This window comes from Heptranchias perlo, chromosome 11, assembly GCF_035084215.1.
Source record: "Heptranchias perlo isolate sHepPer1 chromosome 11, sHepPer1.hap1, whole genome shotgun sequence".
Taxonomy (NCBI): Eukaryota; Metazoa; Chordata; class Chondrichthyes; order Hexanchiformes; family Hexanchidae; genus Heptranchias; species Heptranchias perlo.
In genome coordinates, this window is record NC_090335.1 from 34,728,516 (window position 1) to 34,751,863 (window position 23,348).

General features: G+C 39.5%; 2 protein-coding genes across 2 annotated transcripts in view; one reads left to right on the top strand and one right to left on the bottom strand.

The window, feature by feature from the left end:
- The window catches only part of arxa (aristaless related homeobox a), a 101,455-nt gene that overhangs the window by 75,055 nt on the left and 3,052 nt on the right, over positions 1-23,348 (top strand). The gene's annotated exons all lie outside the window — the stretch shown is intronic.
- The window catches only part of pola1 (polymerase (DNA directed), alpha 1), a 212,063-nt gene that overhangs the window by 43,681 nt on the left and 145,034 nt on the right, over positions 1-23,348 (bottom strand). Inside the window, exons 35-36 of the mRNA XM_067992806.1 lie at positions 16,948-17,064; positions 1,001-1,097 (exon numbers count right to left, since the gene is read on the bottom strand). Coding sequence (XP_067848907.1) covers positions 1,001-1,097; positions 16,948-17,064 — 214 coding nt within the window. The remainder of the gene's footprint in view (positions 1-1,000; positions 1,098-16,947; positions 17,065-23,348) is intronic.

The following is a 23,348-nucleotide window of genomic DNA, read 5'->3' on the forward strand; positions in this document are numbered from 1 at the left end:
CTTAAAGGGTTAAATTATGAAGACAAGTTGCATAAAGTTGGTTTGCATTCCCTTGAGTTTGGAAGGTTGAGGGGGGGGATCTAATTGAAGATTTTAAAGCGATAAAAGGATTATATGGGGTAGATACAGAGAAATTATTTCCTCTAGTGGAGAAATCCAGAACAAGAGAGCTGAAATTAGAGCTAGGACACTTTGGACTGAAATCAGGAAGCACTTTTTCACACAAAGCGTAGTAGAAATCTGGACTCACTCCCCCAAAACTCAGAATCTTGGGTCAGTTGAAATTTACAATCGCTAGATTTTTGATTGAGGTGAAGGTATCAAGGGATATGAAGCAAAGGCGGATAAATGGAGTTGAGGTACAGATCAGCCATGGCGGTACAGGCTCGAGGACCTGAATAGCCTACTCCTGGTTGTAAGTTTCTACGATATGTTACTATAACAGTGGACAAAAGCAACTTTTGACTTTTTTCTTGAAATACATAAATTATATGCTTATTAGATATTGCCGAAGTAAAGTCACTTACCCAGAATTATTTTAGGTAATACATTCCTGTGTCAAAATCAATTGCGATAAATCCCATCTAAAATGTTAACCTGCCCTTCCCATTCAAATGCTGACTCGTTTGCTGTGTACCTCCAGCATTTTCTTTCTTTATTTCAGATTAGTGGGCAATAGACACGTCCTAGTGTTACTTTGGCACACACATACTGAAGTTCCTAAATCAATGTACAAAAACATCAGGACACAATGAAATATGGGGAGAAGAAAAAGCTGCACAAGTAGATTGGGAAAGTCGCATCAAAGCTGAACAGATTTCCCGTTTCAGACCCAAGACATACATGAACCCACCAGACCAAGCTTATATTCAACCAATTTCTTTCACAAATAAAGACGATTGCCAAGTGCAGCATCTGTACATTTTCTTTCTATGAATAATATCACCGTTAAACCATGAACACTGAACCCATTAGGAATTTATTTTTATGCTGCTCTTACCTTTATCCTGCTCAGACAGAACCTTTTCCAGTGCATAATCCCAGTCAAATATGTAGCGATAATAGCACAGCTGGGTGTACAAGGCCTTATCAGGATACTGGAGGGGGAAGGTGGAAAGAGAAAAATATGATATATTTAATATGAATGCTGTAATTTCAAATTCCAAGTTCACCATTTAAAAAAACCCTTTTACAATACCATGACATTACTTATAACTTAACAGTGTGAAATTTCCAGTACCAATTTATTTTCCTATGCTTCCATTAGCCCTGCCATTATACTTTTTTAACTAATATTTAACCACACAACTAGGTTTAGATTGGGTTCTACGACTAAAAGGAATGCGTTCTCAGCAAACTGCTCTTTTCACATCATCTGACAAATATGATAATCTGTACTATTTGTCAAAAATGTGATTACTTATTCATCTAAAAACCCAAGGATAGTGATTCAGTTATTTGTTTAGTTTTAGATTCAGCAGTAATTGACGGTACACATCTCCCTGACTGCACACATGCAGCTGGTTGAATAGAACAGTGAAATTGCCTCCTTCATAATAGTTTGTTTTGATAATGCATTGTGTGTCGAGATGATGAGAAACAGTTGCTGTCAATTTGATTAGCCATTATATTTTTATGTTAATTGCCATTATTGGGTCCATTCTGTTTAGTGTCACCATAGAAGCCATACAATGTTAGCATAAATAACAAATTTGAGTAAATTAGGAAGATATATTTTTGCCAATTCATTTTAATTGCCCCTCAGTCCTTCCGTTGGTTAACGCAGCTGTTGACCCATAATAAGCGCTAGGTCAATATAACTGCTTGTCAATTCAGAAATGCAAAGTGCTTTGTAGCTGGTAATGGATATACAACTACTCTTGCCAGCCAGCTGTAGCAGCCATTGACAATCTATATTGACAGCTACAGCAGAAATGGCAGCTACTTGCAGTGCCCCTAATAAGAAAAAAATTAGCCAACACCTATCCAGTCTCCGATAATATAAAATAATGCCTAGGTTAAGAAGCATTTAAAAAAAATTAATTGTTAATTTGTTCTGCTTGCAGGGTTCGCGATGCTGAAAACTCAACACACGCATTTCCCTGCCAAGAAAGCCATTTTCAATTTATACATATTGCCGTGCCTTTCTACACCTGAACAGTGCCAAATCTTTTACTGTTGAAATCTGTGGTCACTACCTAAAAGGAAACCCATAACCTTGACCAATCACGTACCATAGATTTTGTTATATCTTTCTTCACTCTAATTTCCACAAAGCATTTCCTGCTCAAAAACCCCCAGCAAATAATTGTACATTAAATGATGAAAACAGCTACTTCTATACAACTATCCCACCAAGTGTTAGTGAAGTAATTAAAAACTGCACACAGGTCAGGTCAATTACAAACACTTATGCAATAGTATAAACAATTCCCACATTTCCTTTTTTACCCCAATAACAGAAGCACTTTACTAAAAAAAGTCTGTTTATATTTTTCTTGGCCAATTAATTAACCTGTCTGAGTCTGTATGAGTGTGTGTGCATATATATCTCTCATTTTGTCAGTTCGGACAATCACAGATGGGACTCTATGATTCATTTTTGTCCGTTTAACTGTGTTTTTAAAAAAAAATTGGAGGACCGATCTTTCACCCTGAAGAGGAACTAAATTCAATCAAATAAAGCAAACCACTTTGAGGAAAACATACCAGCAGAAATAAACGGTGTCAATTATCTTTTGGTTGCTTAGAGATGACTTAACGAGTTCCTGAGAACGGGCCATTAGCTAACATTTGCTTTTGCTATTAAAGCTGGATACCATTTTCACCTCTCTCCATCTCCTGCAGTTTAGCACCTGTCTTTGTTTGGGAGTGACATCTATTTCTTTTTTCACCAGGAATTCAGCACATTTTTAGGCTTGAGTGAGTAAGGAGCAAACCAGCTGTGAAATTGTTTCTTAAGAGACTCTCCTCTTCATAACATTTGCGCAAGACCTTAATAAAGGAAATGACCTGTTGCCCTCCCCTGGCCAGTCAATTGCACATATGAAATATATTTCAGTAACACCATTTTTTTTTGGTTATTGAAACAATTGGCGATCTAGTTCTAAAAGGCAGTATGATTACATCGAAATTACTTTCAAGACCTGTGTATTTACAATAGATACAGTCATTTTCACTATGTCCTCAAATCCCATTTTGAGTGAATAGCCTGAATAAAGCTAACACTTTTCGCAGCTGCAGTTAAAAAAAAAAATCCAATCAGTTCTCATGAAGCTAAAAATGTTCTTATTTTAGTTACTGTTAATGGGCTCAAATAAAGAAGGGAGGCTATCTGCATCTCAGGGTTGCATGATGAGTCAATATCTGCAGAAAATATGTAAATCTTTACAAGGCAAACACAGTTGGAAACAAAGACATTTAGCTGATGCAGTATTTGATGTCTCCACTTTTTTGTGCGCATAATTTCTTCCCATTGAAAGCTATAATTGCCTGCCATTTGACGATATTCATGCTCAATTTTTGAAATTAATTTCAACTGGGAAAATGTAGAAATGTCATCTCCATTGAAAGGGATTTGATTTCAATTATCCTTGCTCAAAGGACTGTGATTTCCAAATACACTTAAGCAAAATTATGACAAGAATTTTTGTTCCAGAAATTTACTGTTTAAAGACCGATTAGGCGATAAATGGACTCGCTTTGAATTGAAGTGAATGCACCAGTTTCCATCTGAAAGGCACTCAATTATCTTTGATTGCTCCTGTTACAATATATCAAATAGAGATACCTGCTATTGCTGTAATTTGTGTGAAAATTAACATGCTGCAATTTCCACAGGAAAAAAGGAAGCCCTAATGGGCATTTGAACGTACGTCAATAAAAGGCAAAGAGAAAAAAAAATTAATTTACTGAAAATATTACGAAATGCACCTGTACATAACTCTGACCAATTACAATACAATCAAGCAGGGGTAACATTACTCTCATTTAATCCGGACACAATAATAGTCAATCTTTCGCCTCATGATAAAAGTGGGTTGGTAACCATTTCTGTCAATAAAGCTGTGAAGCTCGAATTGGGTCAGGACAAGGGCTGGGTGAGGAAGTTAATGTTTTATTCAGTGTGTAGTTTAAGGTGCCACTTCAGAAAGACACATTAGCAAGTACTGGTGATGGCAACTGTCCTTTTGGTTTCACTTGTCCATGGTAGATGAAGAACAAGGGGCAAAACATAAAACTGCCCCTCCCCCACAAACAAAATAAGCAAATAAAAAGGAAGACTAGTCACGTTTAGAAAAATTATCTATATGACATCTAATCAGGTTATTCTACTCATATGCGAGTTAAGCAAACTAATGGAGAAAAATAAATCCCAAGGTAGAACTGCCCATTTAGAAGGCTTTCATCCATAGCCACGAGTTGCCTTCCCATCCCAATCAATGTTGAAATACACACACACTATCCTCACCTGCTCACCTTCAGTGTCTCTGGAACACAGGAGGCTATGTCACAATGTTAAAACAGGAATCCATCTTCATTACTCTATTGGTTAACAATGCTAAATAACATGTACACAAAGCTTAGTGCATTTTCCTCAATAATATATTCCACGAACATAATCCAACAGAAATCCATACAAGGTAGCTTCATTTATGCACAAGATTCCAATCCTAGGAACCCAATTCAACAGACCAAACGTCACTGAGGAAAAAGGGAGAGAATGTGGTGGCTTGCTACAAAGAAGATAGCTTTAGAAAAAGAAAAAAGAATGCCAGCAATTAACAAATGTCACTCCTAATTCATTATCCTCTACATTCCACAGGTAATTCTCGCAAATTAATGCCTTGTGAAATTTTGGTGCCACTAGTGCAGGATCTAAAGAGATCAATGCAACTCTACCAGAACACACATCTTCCTTTGCAGCCAGACCTAAATTGGTGAAAGTGTGATAGGCCCCAGTGTATAGAGGTCTCACAGCAAGCTTTTTATGCAACACTACCTAATCTCCTGTAGCACTGTTGATGGGTAGTCTGGAGTTTGAATAGCAGTTGCAATGTTTAGCACGGTACCATTCTGAGCTAGGGAGGAATACAGTGGAGGGCCAAGATAACGGAGTAGGGTGAAAATTTAAAAAAATTGAACCACTGCAGCTCGAGAGCTGTATGGGCTTACCTGTTTAATAGCCCTGCGATGCAGCAAACTATGATGGGAGTGGTTATGAGAGAATTTTATTTCCTCTGAATCTAATTTTCTATCAGAAGACTATACCTGGTAGAACATTTTTTTGTTTGTCCAATCAAACATTAGATGTAGGTTTGAAGCACCAGATTTTTTTTTTAAAATGAGTGACGGCAAGATTGGTCAACCACAAAGCGTACCCTAACTTTTTGTTTGCGAGCCTTGCGCGACATGCTCAGCTTTGTATTTGACAGAGGAGAAAGAGGCAGCTGTAAACTGCATTTTGGGAGTGGTAATGTATCAGAGTAACACTGGTGCATTCTGAGGGTCTGTCACTTGGTTCAGCCTCTTTTCTCAGAGCCTGAGAAATGCAGCAGAACATCCAAGGGCCAAATTTTAGAGACAGGGCCAGGCTTGTGCATTGGAAATACATCCCAGGCACTTTCAACATACAAAAATGATTGAATTTTAATCACAAAATCAATACAGAGGGAGGCCATCCTACCCATCTTAGCTTATCTATTCAGAAATATCCTACAGTCCCCTATCACAGTATTCAACTGTTTCTTAAATGATTCCAGGATCTTTAGCTCTACTAGTCTACCTGGAAACCAATTCCACACGTTGATCATACTTGAATGAAGAACTTCCCAACATCAGCCCTAGATTTACCTTTCACTTGTCTGAACCTGTGTCCCCTTCACTTGGTCATTTTTTCCAGAACTAACATTTTTATTGGTTCATCTTATTTCAGCTGGAAGAAACACTGACAAATTAAACAGATTGATTGAAATTGCAGATTTTAAGTAGTTACTTTGCTGTGGGATATTTGCTGATCTATATTTCAACCAATGAATTTGCTTATGTTGCTGAAGTCAACAAAAAAAAGCACAACACTTAATTTTTTTTGCTACAGACAGATTTAATGCATTAAACATATCATACGCAAGACATTTAATTGTAAAGAGGTTTGAAACGGCTAGATGCTGACTGGTAGCAGTGCAGAAGTAACATTACCTACCTTCAGTGTGGTCTTCACCAATCTGAATGTAATTTATCCTTCACACTTCAGGTTAGGCCCATTGTCTCCTCCCCCCAACCCCCTGGGGAAAATCACACGGCCAGAATTTCAGGAGGAGTTTTATACTCTCTGAAGTCTTGTAATCTTCCTCAACATCAAACTGTATCCACCGATTAATTATGAGAGGTTATAATTTGTCAATATTACAAAAGCGTTTTAACGCTCCTAATCAGAAGGGTGAAGAAAGCAGCATGGAAATGATGAATATGGAGGCGAAATTCCATTTAAAGACTCAGGAAGGTACATAATCTTATTCATTCATTAAGGATTCACACCCCTTAGGTACTTACCATAGATGTATCAAAAAGTTGGGTGGACTGGCCTAAAGGACAAATGCACCAAAAGGAGCATCCTCTTTGGAAGATAAGTGCATACAGTAAGTAGCATTTAATAAAGTAATATTATTTGGAAGGCTATCACACAAGTTTCAGAGCAACTCTTTTCATACTAGTCCATAAAGTGGCTGTAATTCAAATGGAACAAGCCTTAACGACAGCTCTTGGTTGTTGAGTAACTGGTTCATAATGCAAATATACCTCTTGTTTACAACTCATCCAATAACACACTTTTTTTTGGCAGGGTTATCTAAAGTTATCACTAAATAAAGTTAAAATAATCTAAATGATGCAAATTTAGGCCAAATGTATAATACTCCAAAATTGTAGAACTTGCAGTGAAAACAGTGTTTAATTTTCCGAGGGGCAATTTTTTCACTCAAAGGGTGGTGAGTGTCTGGAACGAGCTGCCAGAGGCAGTAGTAGAGGCGGGTACAATTTTGTCTTTTAAAAAGCATTTGGACAGTTACATGGGTAAGATGGGTATAGAGGGATATGGGCCAAGTGCAGGCAATTGGGACTAGCTTAGTGGTATAAACTGGGCGACATGGACATGTTGGGCCGAAGGGCCTGTTTCCATGTTGTAACTTCTATGATTCTATGAGTGATGGTCAAAAGAATACTGGCACTGCTACTTATGGTAGTCTCTGAATTGCAACGTTCGCAAGAGATTAAAGTTTCAGAATAGTCCAATCCAAGTAAAAAAAAATACACTGGGGTGGATGTACTGAGCCTAAAGTTCACAGACTCAGCATGCTGAGAACAGGAGTGCAGGTGTCTCAGGTGTGAAAAATTAAAGGATAAAAGGAAAATACTTGAAATTTAGAGAACAAAATTATTACCATACAATCAAGTTGAAAGTCAGAGAAAATGCCATGTTCTAGAATCCTTTTGTGAAACCTCGACATCAAGGCTGATCTCCAAAGAATAGAAAACATACAATGACCACAAAATAACAGAGCTAGATTTGAGATTGTGATCAAGCGGGTGTGACAAGCTGAGCAAAATTGTTTGTAAAGGCTGCAAAGTGATGTTCTGACATGCAAAATAATCTCTTCCACTTGCCATAATGTCTTTAAAGTGGAACATTTCCTGGATTCAAGATTGTGGACACTACTGAAGGTACAAGACCTTTAACAGAACAGTCCAGTTTTTCCTTCTCAATCATACATAATATGAAGCACACCTTGAGCAGAGCCCTTGATATGGATTGCTCCCAGAACAAGTGCAATATTGTTCTGCAACAGAAAAATGTCCATAAACAGAATGCCTGAGTTTTTAAGAGATTCGAATTGCAGACACCATTTGGAAGAATGGTTCCAGAGCCACTGTGAAATCAAGGTGGAAAAAAAAAATCACAAAATGGCATGCAAATTTTAAAATGAGTATGTACCAGAACTTTTAATTTAGACCAAAAATAAAATTTCATGAGAAGGACTAAAATTTCTTCAGTTAAGAGAAAATAAGATCACCAAAGTTTTACAAGCCAGAATGTTTCCTATTGGGTGAACAATGTGCTGCTACTGCCAACAGGAAAATTTTTTTAAAAACTAAAAACTGTTCTGTGGGCAGTGCAATTATCTAAGTATGGGAACAGAAAACATCACTACTCAGTCACGACTTCCACAACATTGGAATATAAAACTTCGGAGAGCATCAGTCACTGTGATTTGCCACAGCTGGATAACATACCTATTTTCATCTTATCCATGCAGCACATCATCTCATTCCTCGATTCTCCCATCCTCCCTGCTCCATACCACCCAACTTCCCCTTCCAGTTATCTCCAAATTTAGCAAAAAACCTAGCAAGCCCAGATTGATTCAAAGCTTGAAGTCAATTCTTACAAATCTGAAAGCCCAATTTCAAACCCATATGTTTTTACAAACTTATTTATATTGTCAATTTGCTTTCTATTTATTTCTCTTTTTACTGGAGAAATAAAATTTAGGAACTTGTGCGGAAAATTACTTTTGTAGTCCACCAGTTTTTTTTTTAAAAACTAAATTTACCTCAACCTCAAAAGTCAAATTATCTAGCAGGTTTTCCAGATTTTGAATGTTCTGCGCAAATAAATATTTTGTGTTGACATCACAGCTCTTGCAACATGCCTTTAACTAAAGCCCATCTTTAGGCTTTTCCCAGACAGTGGAGACACCATTTCATAGAGTATGCCTTATAATTCAATAATTTGTTACAAACCTGCTCCCATTTGGCAGGTATGAAGTTCATTCAATAAATTTTACATGTGTTTTATCCCTGCATTGAACCAAAACCTGGGCCGAGTTAAGTCTAGTTTCCTGGATGGTTTTGTCTGGTGGTATTAAAGTGGACAATCTCTGCTGGTGGGTCTCAAACCACAATTATGCATAGTACTACAAAACAGGCTATAAAGGATTTGCAAAAGTCAAAGTTATGCATCCTTGATAGACAATGCACAACCTGGTATGCAATAGGGTCTTGCAGTGGGTGTTTGGGCCTGCTTGATATATTAATCATAAAGGATGGTAGGTCTGGGAGTCCACTGAAGTTCTAACAAGGCAAAGCATGCAACAAATGCATCACACACTTTGCATGTTTACGACTGAATTATCAAAGATTCAAAATTTACACCACTCGACCATTAAATGACACCACCCACAACAACTTGAATTAATATAGCATCTCTAACGTGGCAAAAAGTTCAAACGTGCATCTTAGTTGGGCATCAAACCGGAGCAGAAATCAGTGTGTGGGCAAAATTACAGGTGGTGACCAAAATGCTGTAAAGGGGCAGTTTTTAAAAGGAGGCTTTTGAAGGTGGGAGGGAGATAATAAGATGAAGCAATTTAGAAATGGAATTCCAGGATGTGCGGGCAAAATAGTTTGAGGTACTTTCACTGATGGTAAGAGTCGAGGGAGGGGAAAAAAACACAGTACACCAGAGTTGGAACAGCGGAGGGTCTCTGCAGTAATTAGGGCTGGAATAGTCTGTACAAAGGAGCGAGGCCATGGGAAGATTTTAAAATCAATGTACTGAGGGATGGGGAGCCAAAGGATTCAGGTGATTGGTGCTTGCATTCTATCCTGCTCTCCTAAGTTTGACCAAGGTGACAAAGGTTTGCGCGAGGGTTTCAGCGACTTTGGAAGCAAGATGGGAGCGGAGATGGGCAATGTTTTGGAGGTGGAAATAAGTGATTTGGTGATTAACTGACTGTGGGATTTACAATTCAGCTCAGGGTCCAGCAAGGTACCTAATTAAAAAATCCTATGATTGGATACTGCTGCCTCCTCCCAAGCTAGGATCCCAAAAATTGAAGACATGTAGATGATGCAATGGGTAGGTATGGTTGTCTGATTAGTGAAATGTTCTCTAATACACCGTGGTATCCCAGGTACCAGTGCTGAGCACGAGGTGGTGGGGAAGGCTCTTTCCTTACGGTCATTCTTTGAACAAAGTAAACTCCTGGAAAGAAGTCATAGTATTCTGATGTAAAAAGCTTCAAAGTACTGAGGCAAATTATAGCTAAACATAAAGTTTTAAAAATAAATTTAAATCAGATATCATAAAGGACTTCATGTGAAGAGCGTTGCATGTCTGGCATGATCTGTCAGATCATGGAGACGGAACTTGGGATGCTCCAAATGCATTTGTTTGTTAGGTTAGGAGAGTAAGGGCACTCGAGGGATGAACTCTGGTGGGCTGAATGGCCTGTACACATCCCTGACTTTTTTTCTTCTCACATGCCAATAAGGGTGTTCTCATAGTGTGTCTACATGGAGAGAATTTTGCCCAAACTGAATTTTTTAAACTTCTTACATTATCACAAGGCTAAGTTCAGATTTTTTTCCCTCAACAATAATCTGGCAGCTGCAACCAGAGCTAGGTGGGAAAGTAAGCTGTGAGGAGGACCCAGAGGCTGCAAAGGGATATAGACAGGTTAAGTGAGTGGGCAAGGAGGTGACAGTTGGAGTATAATGTGGGGAAATGTGAAATTATCCACTCTGGGAGGAAGAATAGAAAAGCAGAATATTTTTTAAAAAGGTGAGAGATTAAGAAATGTTGGTAGTCAGAGGGATTTGGGTGTCCTTGTACAGGAATCACAGAAAGTTAACATGCAGGTACAGCAAGCAATTAGGAAGGAAAATGGTATGTTAGTCTTTATTGCAAGGGGGCTGGAGTATAAGCGTAAGGAGGACTTACTGCAACTATATAGGGCTCTGTGGAGGCCACACCTGGAGTACTGTGCAGTTTTGTTCTCCTTACCTAAGGAAGGATATACTTGCCTTACAGGGGGTGCAATGAAGGTTCACTAGATTGATTCCTGGGATGAGAGGGTTGTCCTATGAGGAGAGATCGAGTAGAATGGGCCTATATTCTCTCGAGTTTAGAAGAATGAGAGGTGATCACATTGAAATGTATAAAATTCTTAGAGGGCTTGACAGGGTAGATGCTGAGAGGCTGTTTCCCCTGGCTGGAGAATCTTGAATTAGGGGGCATAATCTCAGGATAAGGGGGCGGTCATTTAGGACCAAGATGAAGAAAAATTTCTTCACTCAGAGGGTCGTGAATCTTTGGAATTCTCTGCCCCAGAGGGCTGGGAATGCTCAGCTGTTGAGTATATTCAAGATTGAGATCGATAGATTTTTGGACACTAAGGGAATCAAGGGATATGGGGATAGGGCAGGAAAGTGGAGTTGAGGTACATGATCAGCCATGATCTTATTGAATGGTGGAGCAGGCTCAAGGGCTGTATGGCCTATTCCTGCTCCTATTACTTATGTTCTTACTAGTGTTAATTAGCTGTTCAAAGGGTTAATGTTGTGTACAAACATTTCAGGCTATTAGATCATGGCTGATCTGTACCTCAATGCCATTTACGTTGCTCCATATTTCAATATCCTTACCGAACAATAATTTATCGATCTCCGTCTTGAAAGCTCCAATTGTCCCAACATTCACAGTCTTTTAGGGGAAGAGAATGCCAGAGGTTTGGGAGCCTCATGCTCACACATCAAACGGTAGTAATTTTGATTGGCAGTTTAGTCGGCTAAGCCTATCTTAAGGCAGAGGACAGAGAATCTCTCTCTTTGTATCTCAGACACGGAGTAAGCTGTGTGCCAGCAGACAGCAGCAAAAAGTTGCCTACAGTTCTGAACCTGCAAGCTTTGAATAGCTTAGCTTGAGAAGTGAGCCTTAGTTTACAGATTCAGTAAGTGGCATCTTTAGTATTTTCCATGACCAAGGTAGCCAGGCAATTGATGGTTCTCACTGTAAAGACCGTACAGGGTTTATTCATGTATTTTATGTCAAATAAATCAGTCGTTGGTTTGAAGTTGTGTCTCGACTCGATAGAGGGCTTTTCAGTCAGCCTTCGAGTGTCAGCTTGTCTCAGTGGTAGCACTCTCACCTCGGAGTCAGAATGTTGTGGGTTCAAGCCCCATTCCAAGACTTGAGCACATAATCTAGGCTGGCACTTCAGTGCAGTACTAAAGGAGTGCCAGTGATGCCATCTTTTGGATGAGACATTAAACTGAGGCCGCAACTTTCAGTTCAATTGGCCATTAAAGATCTTGTGTCACGATTTGAAGAACGGGGAAGTTTTCCTAGAGTCCTAGCCAACATTTATCCCTCAACCAAGACCACCAAAACTAATTAATTGTTGTCACTACAGTGACTACATTTCAAAGGTAAGTCCATAGGTGTGAAGCACTTTGGGATGCCCTGAGGATGTGAAAAGCATCACATAAATACGAGTTATTTCTTCCTTCTTTGCGTAGAGAGGAGAACGTATGTGGCAGCTCGGGCAATAAGTCAGTAGCTGGTATATGAATGCCTGCCTCATGCTATCAGTTAACTCAGGCAGTAAAAGGTGCCCCTCCAGATCTTAGGAGACACAAGGTGCACTTACAGCACCGACCGGTGACACTGAACCCAAAGAGAGTATCTAATGCAAAACCCCGAAGACGGTGATAGTGTCAAAAGGGTTCTATGCGGGTTCTTGATAAAAAAAATGGAGAACCACAATTCAGATTTTCTAGACTAATTTGTCTGTTGAAATAACAGGATGCAATTTCTGGACACGTTTTAATTCGCCACATGGGGACTATGATATAGTGGCAATAACAGAGACCTGGCTCAAAGAAGGGGAGGACTGAGTACTTAATATTCCTGACTACAAGGTATTTAGGAAAGATAGAGAAGGAAAGAAAGGGGCGGGGGGTGGTGGCAGTATTGATCAAAGAAACTATTAAAGCACTGGAAAGAGACGACGTAGTTGAGGGGTCAAAGACAGAATCTATTTGGTTCGAATTAAGGAACAATAGATGAGCTATTACGCTACTGGGTGTATGCTGTAGGCCATCAAATAGTGGGAAGGAGATGGAGGAGCAAATTTGCAGGCAAATTACAGAAAGAAGCAAGAACTATAAAGTAGTGATAATGGGGAACTTCAATCATTCCAATATAGACTGGGACAGTAACAATGTAAAGTGCAAAAGGGGGAGGAATTCCTGAAATGTGTACAAGAGAATTTTCTTGAACAGTGTGTTTCCAGCCCAACCAGGAAGGAAAGAGTGCTGGATCTAGTTCTGAGAAATGAAGGGGGGCAAGTGGACCATGTTTCAGTGGGGGGGGGCATTTGGGGAACAGTGATCATATCATCATTAGGTTTAGAAAGAGTTATGGAAAAGGACAAGGAACAATCAAATGCGAAAATACTTAACTGGAGGAGGGCTAATTTCAGTGAGTTAAAAAGGGATCTTGCCCAGGTGGATTGGAATTAAAAATTCATAGGCAAAACAGTAATTGAACAATGGGAGGCCTTCAAGGAGGAGATTGTGTGGATACAGAGTAGACACGTTCCCACAAGGGGGAAAGAAAGGGCATCCAAAGCTAGAGCTCCCTGGATGACTAAAGATATAAAGATGAAAAAGGAGGTTTATGACAAATGTAAGGTTCATAATACAGTAGAGAACCAGGCTGAATACAGAAAGTACAGAGGAGATGTAAAAAAGGGAATAAGAAGGGCAAAGAGACAGTATGAGAATAGATCAGCAGCTAACATAAAAGGGGTCTCAAAATTCTTTTACAAACATATAAATAGTAAAAGGGTAGTCAAAGGAAGGGTGAGATCGATTAGGGACAAAAAAAGGACACCTTCTTAGGGAGGCAGAGGGCAAGGCTAAGGCACTTTGCATCGGTCTCGACTAGAGAGGAAGATGCTGCCAATGTAGCAGTAAAGGAGGAGGTAGTAGTGATATTGGATAGGATAAAAATAGATAAAGAGGAGGTACATAAAAAATTGGCAGTACTCAAAAGTAGAAAAGTCATCCGGTCCAGATGGGATGCATCCTAGGTTATTGAGGGAAGGGTGGAAATTGCGGAGACTCCGGCCACAATCTTCCAATCCTCCTTAGATAGGAGGACGGTGCCAGTGGACTGGAAGACTGCAAATGTTACACCCTGTTTAAAAAAGGGGAGAGGTATAAACTACGTCAATTACAGGCCAGTCAGCCTAACATCAGTGGTAGGGAACTTTTAGAGACAATAATCTGGGACAAAATTAATTGGCACTTGGAAAAGTATGGGCTAATAAAGGAAAGTCCGCACGGATTTTTTAAAGGAAAATCATGTTTGACTAACTTGATTGAATTCTTTGAAGAAGTAACGGAGAGGGTTGATGAGGGTACTGCGGTGGTTGTTGTGTATAAGGACTTTCAAAAGGCATTTGATAAAGAACCACATAATAGACGTGTTAGCAAAATTAAAGCCCATGGGATTAAAGGGACAGTGCCAGTGTGGATACAAAATTGGTTAAGGGACAGAAAGCAGAGAGTAGTAGTGAACGGTTGTTTTTCAGACTGGAGGGAAATATACAGTGGTGTTCCCCAGGGGTCAGTGTTGGGCCCACTGCTCTTTTTGATATATATTAATGACCTGGACCTGGGTATAGAGGGTATAATTTCAAAGTCTGCAGATGACACAAAACTCAGTAATGTAGTAAATAATGTGAAAGATAGTAACAGACTTCAGGAGGACATAGACAGACTGGTGAAATTGGCAGACACATGGCAGATGAAATTTAACACAGAGAAGTGTGAAGTGGTACATTTTGGTAGGAAGAATCAGGAGAGGCAATATAAACTAAATGGCACAATTTTAAAGGGGGAGCAGGAACAGAGACACCTGGGGGTGTATGTTCACAAATCTTTGAAGGTGGCAGGAGCAAGTTGAGAAGGCTGTTAAAAAAGCATATGGAAGCCTGGGCTTTATAAATAGAGGCATAAAATACAAAAGCAAGGAAGTTATACTAAAACTTTACAAAACACTGGTTAGGCCTCAGCTGGAGTATTGTGTTCAATTCTGGGCATCACACTTTAGGAAGGATGTCAAAGACCTGAGATAGGGTACAGAAGAGATTTACTAGAACGGTGCCAGGGATGAGGGACTTCAATTGTGTGGAGAGACTGGAGACGCTGGGGTTGTTCTCCTTAGAACAGAGAAAGTTAAGGGGAGATTTGATAGAGGTGTTCAAAATCATGAACGGTTTTGATAGAGTAAACAAGGAGAAATTGTTTCCAGTGGCAGAAGGGTCGGTAACCAGAGGACACAGATTTAAGGTGATATCAGCAAGTGCCAGAGGCAACATAAGGAAACTTTTTTTTAAACGCAGAGATTTAAAATGATCTGGAATGCACTGTCTGAAAGGGTGGTGGAAGCAGATTCAATAGTAACTTTCAAAAGGGAATTAGATAAATATTTGAAGGGAATTTTTTTTTTTTAAAACAGGACAATGGGGAAAGAGCAGGGGAGTGGCACTAATTGGATAGCTCTTTCAAAGAACCGGCACAGGCATGGTGGGCCGAATGGCCTCCTCCTGTGCTGCACCTACTATGAAACTGTGATCTCAATGGCAAATTCGAACAGCTCTCTCCTCCTAATCAGCTGCCTGCATTGGGATGGTGATGTCTTGCTCTGTGCAATGAGGGCATCAGTCACCTGCTTGATGGCCGTATGGACAACAAACTGACTGATGGTGCTCATGTCACATGTTGCAGCCTGGAATGAGCCTGTGGCATAGAAGTTGACTGTAACCTTCATGGCCACAGGCAGTGCTGTCTGCGCTCTGGTGTTTGGCTCCAATTCCTGCTGCAACAGGTGACAGAGGTCAGTAACTGCCTGCCTGCTGAAACGCAGCCTCCTCAAACACTGCTCCTCAGTCATGTTGAGGTAAGACTTCCTGTTGCAAAACACCCGCATGCTTTAAGGCCTCCTTTGCTGTCTTCTTTGAGCCTGCGGAAGTCTGTACTGCCGTGCTTGCTGCTGCGGCAGCATCAATGGTAATCCCAGTAATGTTCCCATCTTTTCCAGTACTCTCGCAACCAGTGAAGTAACAGAGTACAACTGCAGCCAAGTCAGCTCTCCAACAGCTATTTAGTATTAATGACTTTCCAAATTCAGCCAAAGCAGCCAATAAATTGCTCCAAAAACCCCCAGCAGCCAAAGAATGACTATCCAGAAAACTTACCGTAATGGAGATGGTTATCACATTAAATATCGATGCATCAGCATGCTTCCCGAGTGTTCGCACCATGTTTTTCTGGGCGGGCTTAAGAACGAGCAAATTAAATGCGCCCAGGCACCAGGATTCAAGGATCCCAGTACAAGCGCAGGCCCATATTTAAATACTTTAATAAGCCCAGTGTTTTTTTTTAAATGGCCAGTCAGGGATGCAAGAGTATTTCTTCCCCATTATGTTCTGCACTGATGGAGATTCATTAATTCGATATCAGCAATCAAGTGCTTTAATTATGTGAGACGAGAGTCTGCAGCTCTTTTCATTAGAATAGAGAAGAGTAAGAGATCTGATGGGGGTGTTCAAGTTTTGAAGGGTTTTAAGGTAAATGGGGAAACACTTTCCATTGGTCAGTGAGTCAGTAAATTTAAGATCACCAAAAGAACGGAGAGAACCTTTAATTTGTTAGGAAGTGGAATGCCTTACCAGTATTAGTAGTAGAAGCACCCATGATAATTTTTGAAAGGGTAATACTTAAAAGGAAAAAAAAGGGGTTAAAGAGAAAAGTGCAGAGGAATGGACTAGGTGGATAGCTCTTTCAGAGAGCTGGCTTGGCCACCATTGCACGAATTGTCTCCCTTTGCACTGTAAAGTTCTAAGATTCTATATTCCAATCAGTTGGTATGAAAATTTTAGGAACATAGGATATTAATATTGCTTGCCAGAGCTTTTAAATTATTCATTGACCAATACCTCACAATTTAGGAAAACCACAGATCATGGCATCATTATTGGCACCTCAAGAAAAAAAATGCAGTTAACTGGTAAACAGTAGCAATGCAACAGTTGTTACCTCTGGCTTAAGTGTAGCCTTTGTACAAGCCTGGCATATTGGACCATTTCGAGAGAAGCTCAGAGGAAGATGACGAGTACGATTCTGGCAAGTTTGCTCTTCACAAACAAGCCATCCCTGTGAATTGATGAAAAACAGTGAAAAGATTAACATCTTTCATTTATCGGTCAAATGGACAATTTTAAGCAAGAATGGGATAAAGTTTTCCTCAGTTAATCTTTCCTTCAACTACATAAACTTCAAATGATAATTGTTAAAGTTCAGACTTTCTTCCAACACTTCTGTCTTGTGCTCAGAAGCAGAACAAGTCTCCTATGATTGAAAACCTGTCCCCTTATTCATTGTGTGTTGAGTAGTATGCCCAGGAGCAACAATTATTCCCTAACTGCAGTATATAGTACATTAGAGATCAGTTCTACAGTCGCTTGACTCCTTCAAAACATGTATAATTTTTTTCCAAGACGATGTGTACTGGCTGAAATTAACAGATTTATTTACAGGTTAAATAATACATACAAGCAGTACGACACAGCATGATACTGAAAGTACAATACTAATAAAGAACCAGTCCACAAGGAAGCTTTAGGATCTTATATTAGAGTCTGATAAACTGACAGGAACCTTCTGACAGGGTAGACCTTCACAATGCGGTGCTGTCCGCGATGCAAATTCCCAGTCTACTCATAGAGCTCAGGACTTTTCAGAGCTAAAGCCTTTGGAAGCACTCTCTACAGTCAGTCTAAAAGTCCCTGAAGTCTGATCTGTCGATCATCCCTGATTAATGGCACAATGCTAGATGACAATGCATATCATGCTAATGTGTGTCATCCGTATCTCTCATACCTTCAAATGCTTTGACCATATATAATTTAATTAGGACTTAAAACATACTCTGTACTTTACCTAATTCATAGATCACTAAACCTAGCTTGATCCCATAGGCAATTTTGCCTGGAGTTTCTGCAGGTTTTTCTGATCTCCCGCCGTAACTCAAGCAGACGATAGGTGGAAACCCCGGAGAAACGAGGTCAATGACTTTCTCCAGGGTTTCCACCCAGCTTCTACTGAAGTTATAGTGGGAGATCAGGAGAACACTTTGGAAATTCAGGGCCTTTGTCCCCATTTTGAAATTGGATAAGAAAAGCAGTTCCCATATTTTAACTATTTCACACATTTCCGATGAGATCATCTGAAAACAAGCATTCAGTTCTAGCATACTGTATATCCAAATAGAAGTCTGAGTTTGGTCCCCAGCCTTGCAAAAAAAATTACTTTGAAAATAGCAACTGCCAATTTAGATTTTTAATGAAAGAAAAATGAGGCTAAATATTGACAAACGAGCTCCTTCCAAGACTGATAGAAATATTCTTACATAAGAAACTGTCAGCTCTCTTCCCCTCCCAAAAAGTGTGGGAGTGGAGGGAAGAGAGAGAAAATGGGGACACAGCAAATTAAGGGACAAACAGCTTTTATATTTGACAGGTTTTCACAATGCATGTCAACCAATTTACTGGATTTTACAGCAGTTTTTCCAAATAGACTCAATTGGCCATTTGACTTATTGATCTGCTCATTTCTGTAATCATCAAGCTCTGTCACAAGACCACTGAAAGGATAATAACAAGGAGCATCATGCTCTTACAGCAGAATTGGTTAAAAGCAAAGAGAGACTAATTTACACAAATTTTATAATAAGTGGATTACTAAAAGTTCACTCTGTTTCTTCTAAAAGTGTCCCATATTGTTCAATTGAATGTAAAAAATGTCATGAGTGAACTACGTATTCGAACTGAAGAAACAGCCATATAATACTTCTTTTTTCCTCCCTCCCACATGAAATTAAAATAATTGCCCCTTAGTAATCTTCCTTCAAATTAGTTGTAAAAGATGAATAGGCAACAGTTGATGTGTCCATGGTCTCTGCCAATGTTATCATACAGCGGGAATGCAGAATGTAAATTATGACCCCTCATAACGATCCTTCCCTTCTGCTAAATGAGCAGCTCAACTCTGCAAAGCTTAGGAACATAGGACTTGCTAAACGAGAAAAGACCAAGATCCATCTAGTTCGCCTTCTACCATCCTGGTAATCGCATGATACGATGATAATGGAGTTGTTGACTAATCATGGTAATCAATCTCTATCAATTAGTCTACAATAGTCCCAGAAATCACACGAGGAAAACCCCAGTGGTGGAGAGCTTTGGGAACCATAGGTCCAAAGTCACCTTTTTCCTTCCAAGCATACTACACTTACATGTTACGTCTCAAATTGCTCATTATACTGTATCCCAAAATGTCAGATTTCGTCCAGAAAATATCTAATTTGGTTCACCATCAGTGGCGTTTTGAGATCCTTTGACTGGTAACATGAGTAGGGCAGGATCAATACGGCACTAGCAAGATCTCTCTTGTCCTTTCAAAGCAATCTCAAAGAGGTTATATATTACTTTTCTGAATGGATTTCAAAATAAAGAAAACATGGTGCTAATCTAGCTTTTTTTAAAAAAAAACTTTAATGAGGATAATTTCACATTCATCCATTTCAGTATTTACTTCAATTCCACAAAAAAAATAATTTCCTCTGCACTGGACACATTAAAAACACTAGTTATTTATGACAATTGGAAGGCAGTAGTTACTTTTGTCAGTTTGCATTGAATTATCTATGAATTTGCACTCAAACACCTACGGCTTAATATTTTGGAAAAAGTACCTGCTGAAAAATGACATACAATGAAACTAAGTTTATGGCAAAGTGATAAAGCATTAGAATAAAAAGAATGCTGTTATCACAGGCTCAGACTATTCTGCTATAAAGCACATTGACAAGTTCTATTCATCTCTCTCGACTCAGGTGTCAGAGTAAAAGGAGATATACTGTACAGTCACAGATAGTGACAACTTACATTTCTACAGGGCTCATATACAAAAAATACATCTCAGAATGTTTTACAGGGCAGAAGAGTGGATATCAAGCAGGAAGGAAAAAGGGAAGGATATTAAGGTGGGGGCTGCTAAGGCATAATTAAAGAGAAGGGTTTTTTTTTAAAAGTCTTTTGAGAGCAGGAAGAGTAAAGAAGAGAGAAGAGGTTTAGAGAATTGGTCGCACAGGGCAAGAGTGTAGTGTCAGAAAGAACAGCCACTGATGGTTGAGCAGAGGGAGGGGGAAGGTGAAAAAACAAGGAGTATATCAGTATCAAAAAAGTGGAGGGTGTGTGCAAGCCCTTATGCTGGAGATCACTGAGGCAGGATAGAACAAGATGGAGGGATTTGAAAGCATAGAAGCGGATCTTAAAGTCCATTCAGTGGAACTTGGCAAAGAGTGATGGAAGAGCACAACTTTGTGCAAATGGCAAAGCATAACATGACGTTCTGAATGATTTTACTTTGTGGAAAGCACGCATGAGAATTTGGCAGTGTTGGGGGAAGAGGCTAGCAATATTTTGTAGATGAAAGGTGGCAATTTTGGTGATGGACCAGCTGTAGGAAAGGAAGCTCAGCTCAATGGGAGCAGTATCCGAAGGTTCTGCACTTCTTCACTAAGCTTGAGGTATAAAGCCAAGGAGATCGAAGGAGCCAAGTACACAGACATGTTAGTGCTGGTGAAAGCCAAAGGATGGCTTAATTTTTGCCAACATTATGCTGAAGAAAATTTCAGCTCATCCAGGTCTCAAAACAGGAAGTTAGAGTGTTTAACAACTGGAGTACAGCCTTGGGAGCAGTCCATGAGGCAGGTGAAGTTGGGTACTGTATGTGTGGAAGCTGGCCCATGATCCAGATAATATTGTTCAGGAGAGCTCTGGGGCACACTGGTAGTGGGACACAGGAGGAGAAACTGGCAGAGATGCAACATCTTTGTTGTGACGGGTAATAGGAGAGCAGAGGCACAGAGGTGTACTGCAAAGGAGAAGTGAAGGAGGATGGAGTGACTAACAGCGTTAAAGGCAGCAAGGAGGACGAGGTGAAGAACAGTCACATAGGACATCATTTCTGCCTATGACCAACTCAATCTCAGTGTTGTGGGCAGGGCAGAAACCATATGGCAGGGTCTCAAATAAGGAGTGATGGGAGCGTAGTTGCCAGGTATTTCAGGACTTTGGAAAGAAAAGAAAGGTTGGAGATGGAGCAGTGGCCACAGAGAATGGAGAGGCTGAACATGGCAATTTTTCTCAAGAGACATATACCAGCGGTTTGGAAGGATGTAGGAGCAGTGCCAGAGAATAGGTTGCAAAAGGGAAATTAGGTGGTCAGGAAAGGAATAATGGGGGCGCGGGGGTGAGGTGTTGTAGGTTTGAGGGCTTTAATCAACAAGATGGGACAGCACCGTATATAATGTGCTCTGCTTTCTATTCCTCCAGACCCAATTTTCACCTTTTCAAGTCACTGACTCATGTCGTGGTATAATTCCTCAGGTACTGATTATCTCTCTAGTACATTGACCAAGTGGCCATTCTTCGTGTGCGAGTCTAGATAATGAATATCAGCAAGTTATGCTACTACAGAAGGCTTCACAGTCCAGCACAATCCCCTTTCAGCAGCAGGCATTGAATAGGGATCAGATTACCCCGCACAAGCATTGAGGCCAATTGCAGCACTTCAGCCAGAATGAACTAATTCAACATAGGTGGGAATCTTCCAGATGTGTATGGCTTTGCACGACATATAAAACTTCTACTCTCAAACTTCCCAAATCACATTTAATTTGTGGAACTTAAACCTTCAGCTTTAACCAACATGGAAATCAGATTCAAGACATTCAAAGAAAACAATATTCCACATCTAATCACAGCTGCTACAATTGATGAAACTAGTAAGATTAATTTGTATGGACATCCTACTAGTTACAATAACATTAAAGAGACTCCAGTTTTTTTATCACCTCTGTAATTAACACTTATGAGTATGTTTATACATACTATCTGTTAATCTCTCTTTACAAACTGCAACAATAGGTGTAACTACTATTCATGAAAATTAAACATGCACGTCAATGTGTGGGGAGCTATTTCGATCAGTTAATAATAGAACAGTATATCTTTTTTGTTTTCCTTTGATAATTAGGTCTCCAGTGCAGATTAATTTCAATATCACAATTCTAAGGAAATATCTTTTCTAATTGAATTCAACATATGTGCTGTGTAGTAACAACAGCTAGATAATATTGTCACATACATAGCAGTAATTAGTTTTGATCTAATTTTCTGTTTGATTTCGCTTTAGAATTTCTACACTATTTAAGGAAATACACTTTCCTTCACTCTTATCTAAATGTATAATTTTATTTGGGATGGAATATATTTTCTGACCTATTTTACTATGGATTGAAATCTCAAATGTTAGCTCTAAATCTGTCATATCTGACCTCAAGTTTTTAATATTCTAGGATAGAAAAGTGAAGTAGAAACACAACCTAATTATATGTAGTGGTAAAGGAAGTTTATGCAATCCTGATGGTAGCCGACCCTGTAAGGGAAATCTGGTTATAATCAACTCTTCTGAGTATCCCAACATGCTGCAAATAATAGAAATTCACTGGTTTCAAATCACCTTGGTTCTTAAAAAGAAATCAGCATCCAAAATGTTAACTTCTCTCTTCTGTTTGCAGACATGGATGGACTCCTGGCATTTTCCACCTTTATTTATTGTAATGGTTACATTTTGTGGAGACTATGCTAATGAGTCTTTGATGAGAGGTGTGCCTGATACAGCACCAAAAGTGAAGTTTTACCTTCAGGTTGATAACTGCTAGTAATTTTGAGAGTTATAATGGCAGGAGCTTTCTCCGTTTAACCAGAATTAAAATTGTTAGTTGTACTTAATTAGAATAGTACAGCACAGAAGGAGGTCATTTGGCCAATCATACCTGTACCAGCTCTCAAAAGAGCCATCCGATTCGTCCCATATGCCCTTTCAACAATACTCATCTTTGGTCTGCTAAATGTTGACTACAAAAAGAGAAACCCCATGCAGTACTTACTTCCGGATAGTGTCTTTAGATACACACAACAACTTGCATTTATATAACACCTTTAACGTAGTAAAATGTCCTAAGGCGCTTCACAAAAGCATTAATAGGCAGTAACAGACTAATCCCAATTATCTCTGTTAGATTTAGCCTCATCACTCACCGAATTGCTACCATGAACCTCCTGGCCATTCATGCATGCTGAGAAGCGAGCCACCTGCCACCACAACACCAGTGGTGTGGGGCACAAGCAGAACCCACTGACATCAAGAACAATATTAAGGGTGGATGTCTTTTATTGGAGATTAAATTCTGTCAGAGAAAGAAATACTGATACATGTATTTTATGGAGCAAAGTCATATTTTGCAACCAAGACCATGCTTAAGGGAGGTAAAACAGCTTTATTTATAGGACTTAATTGTGACAAAATAG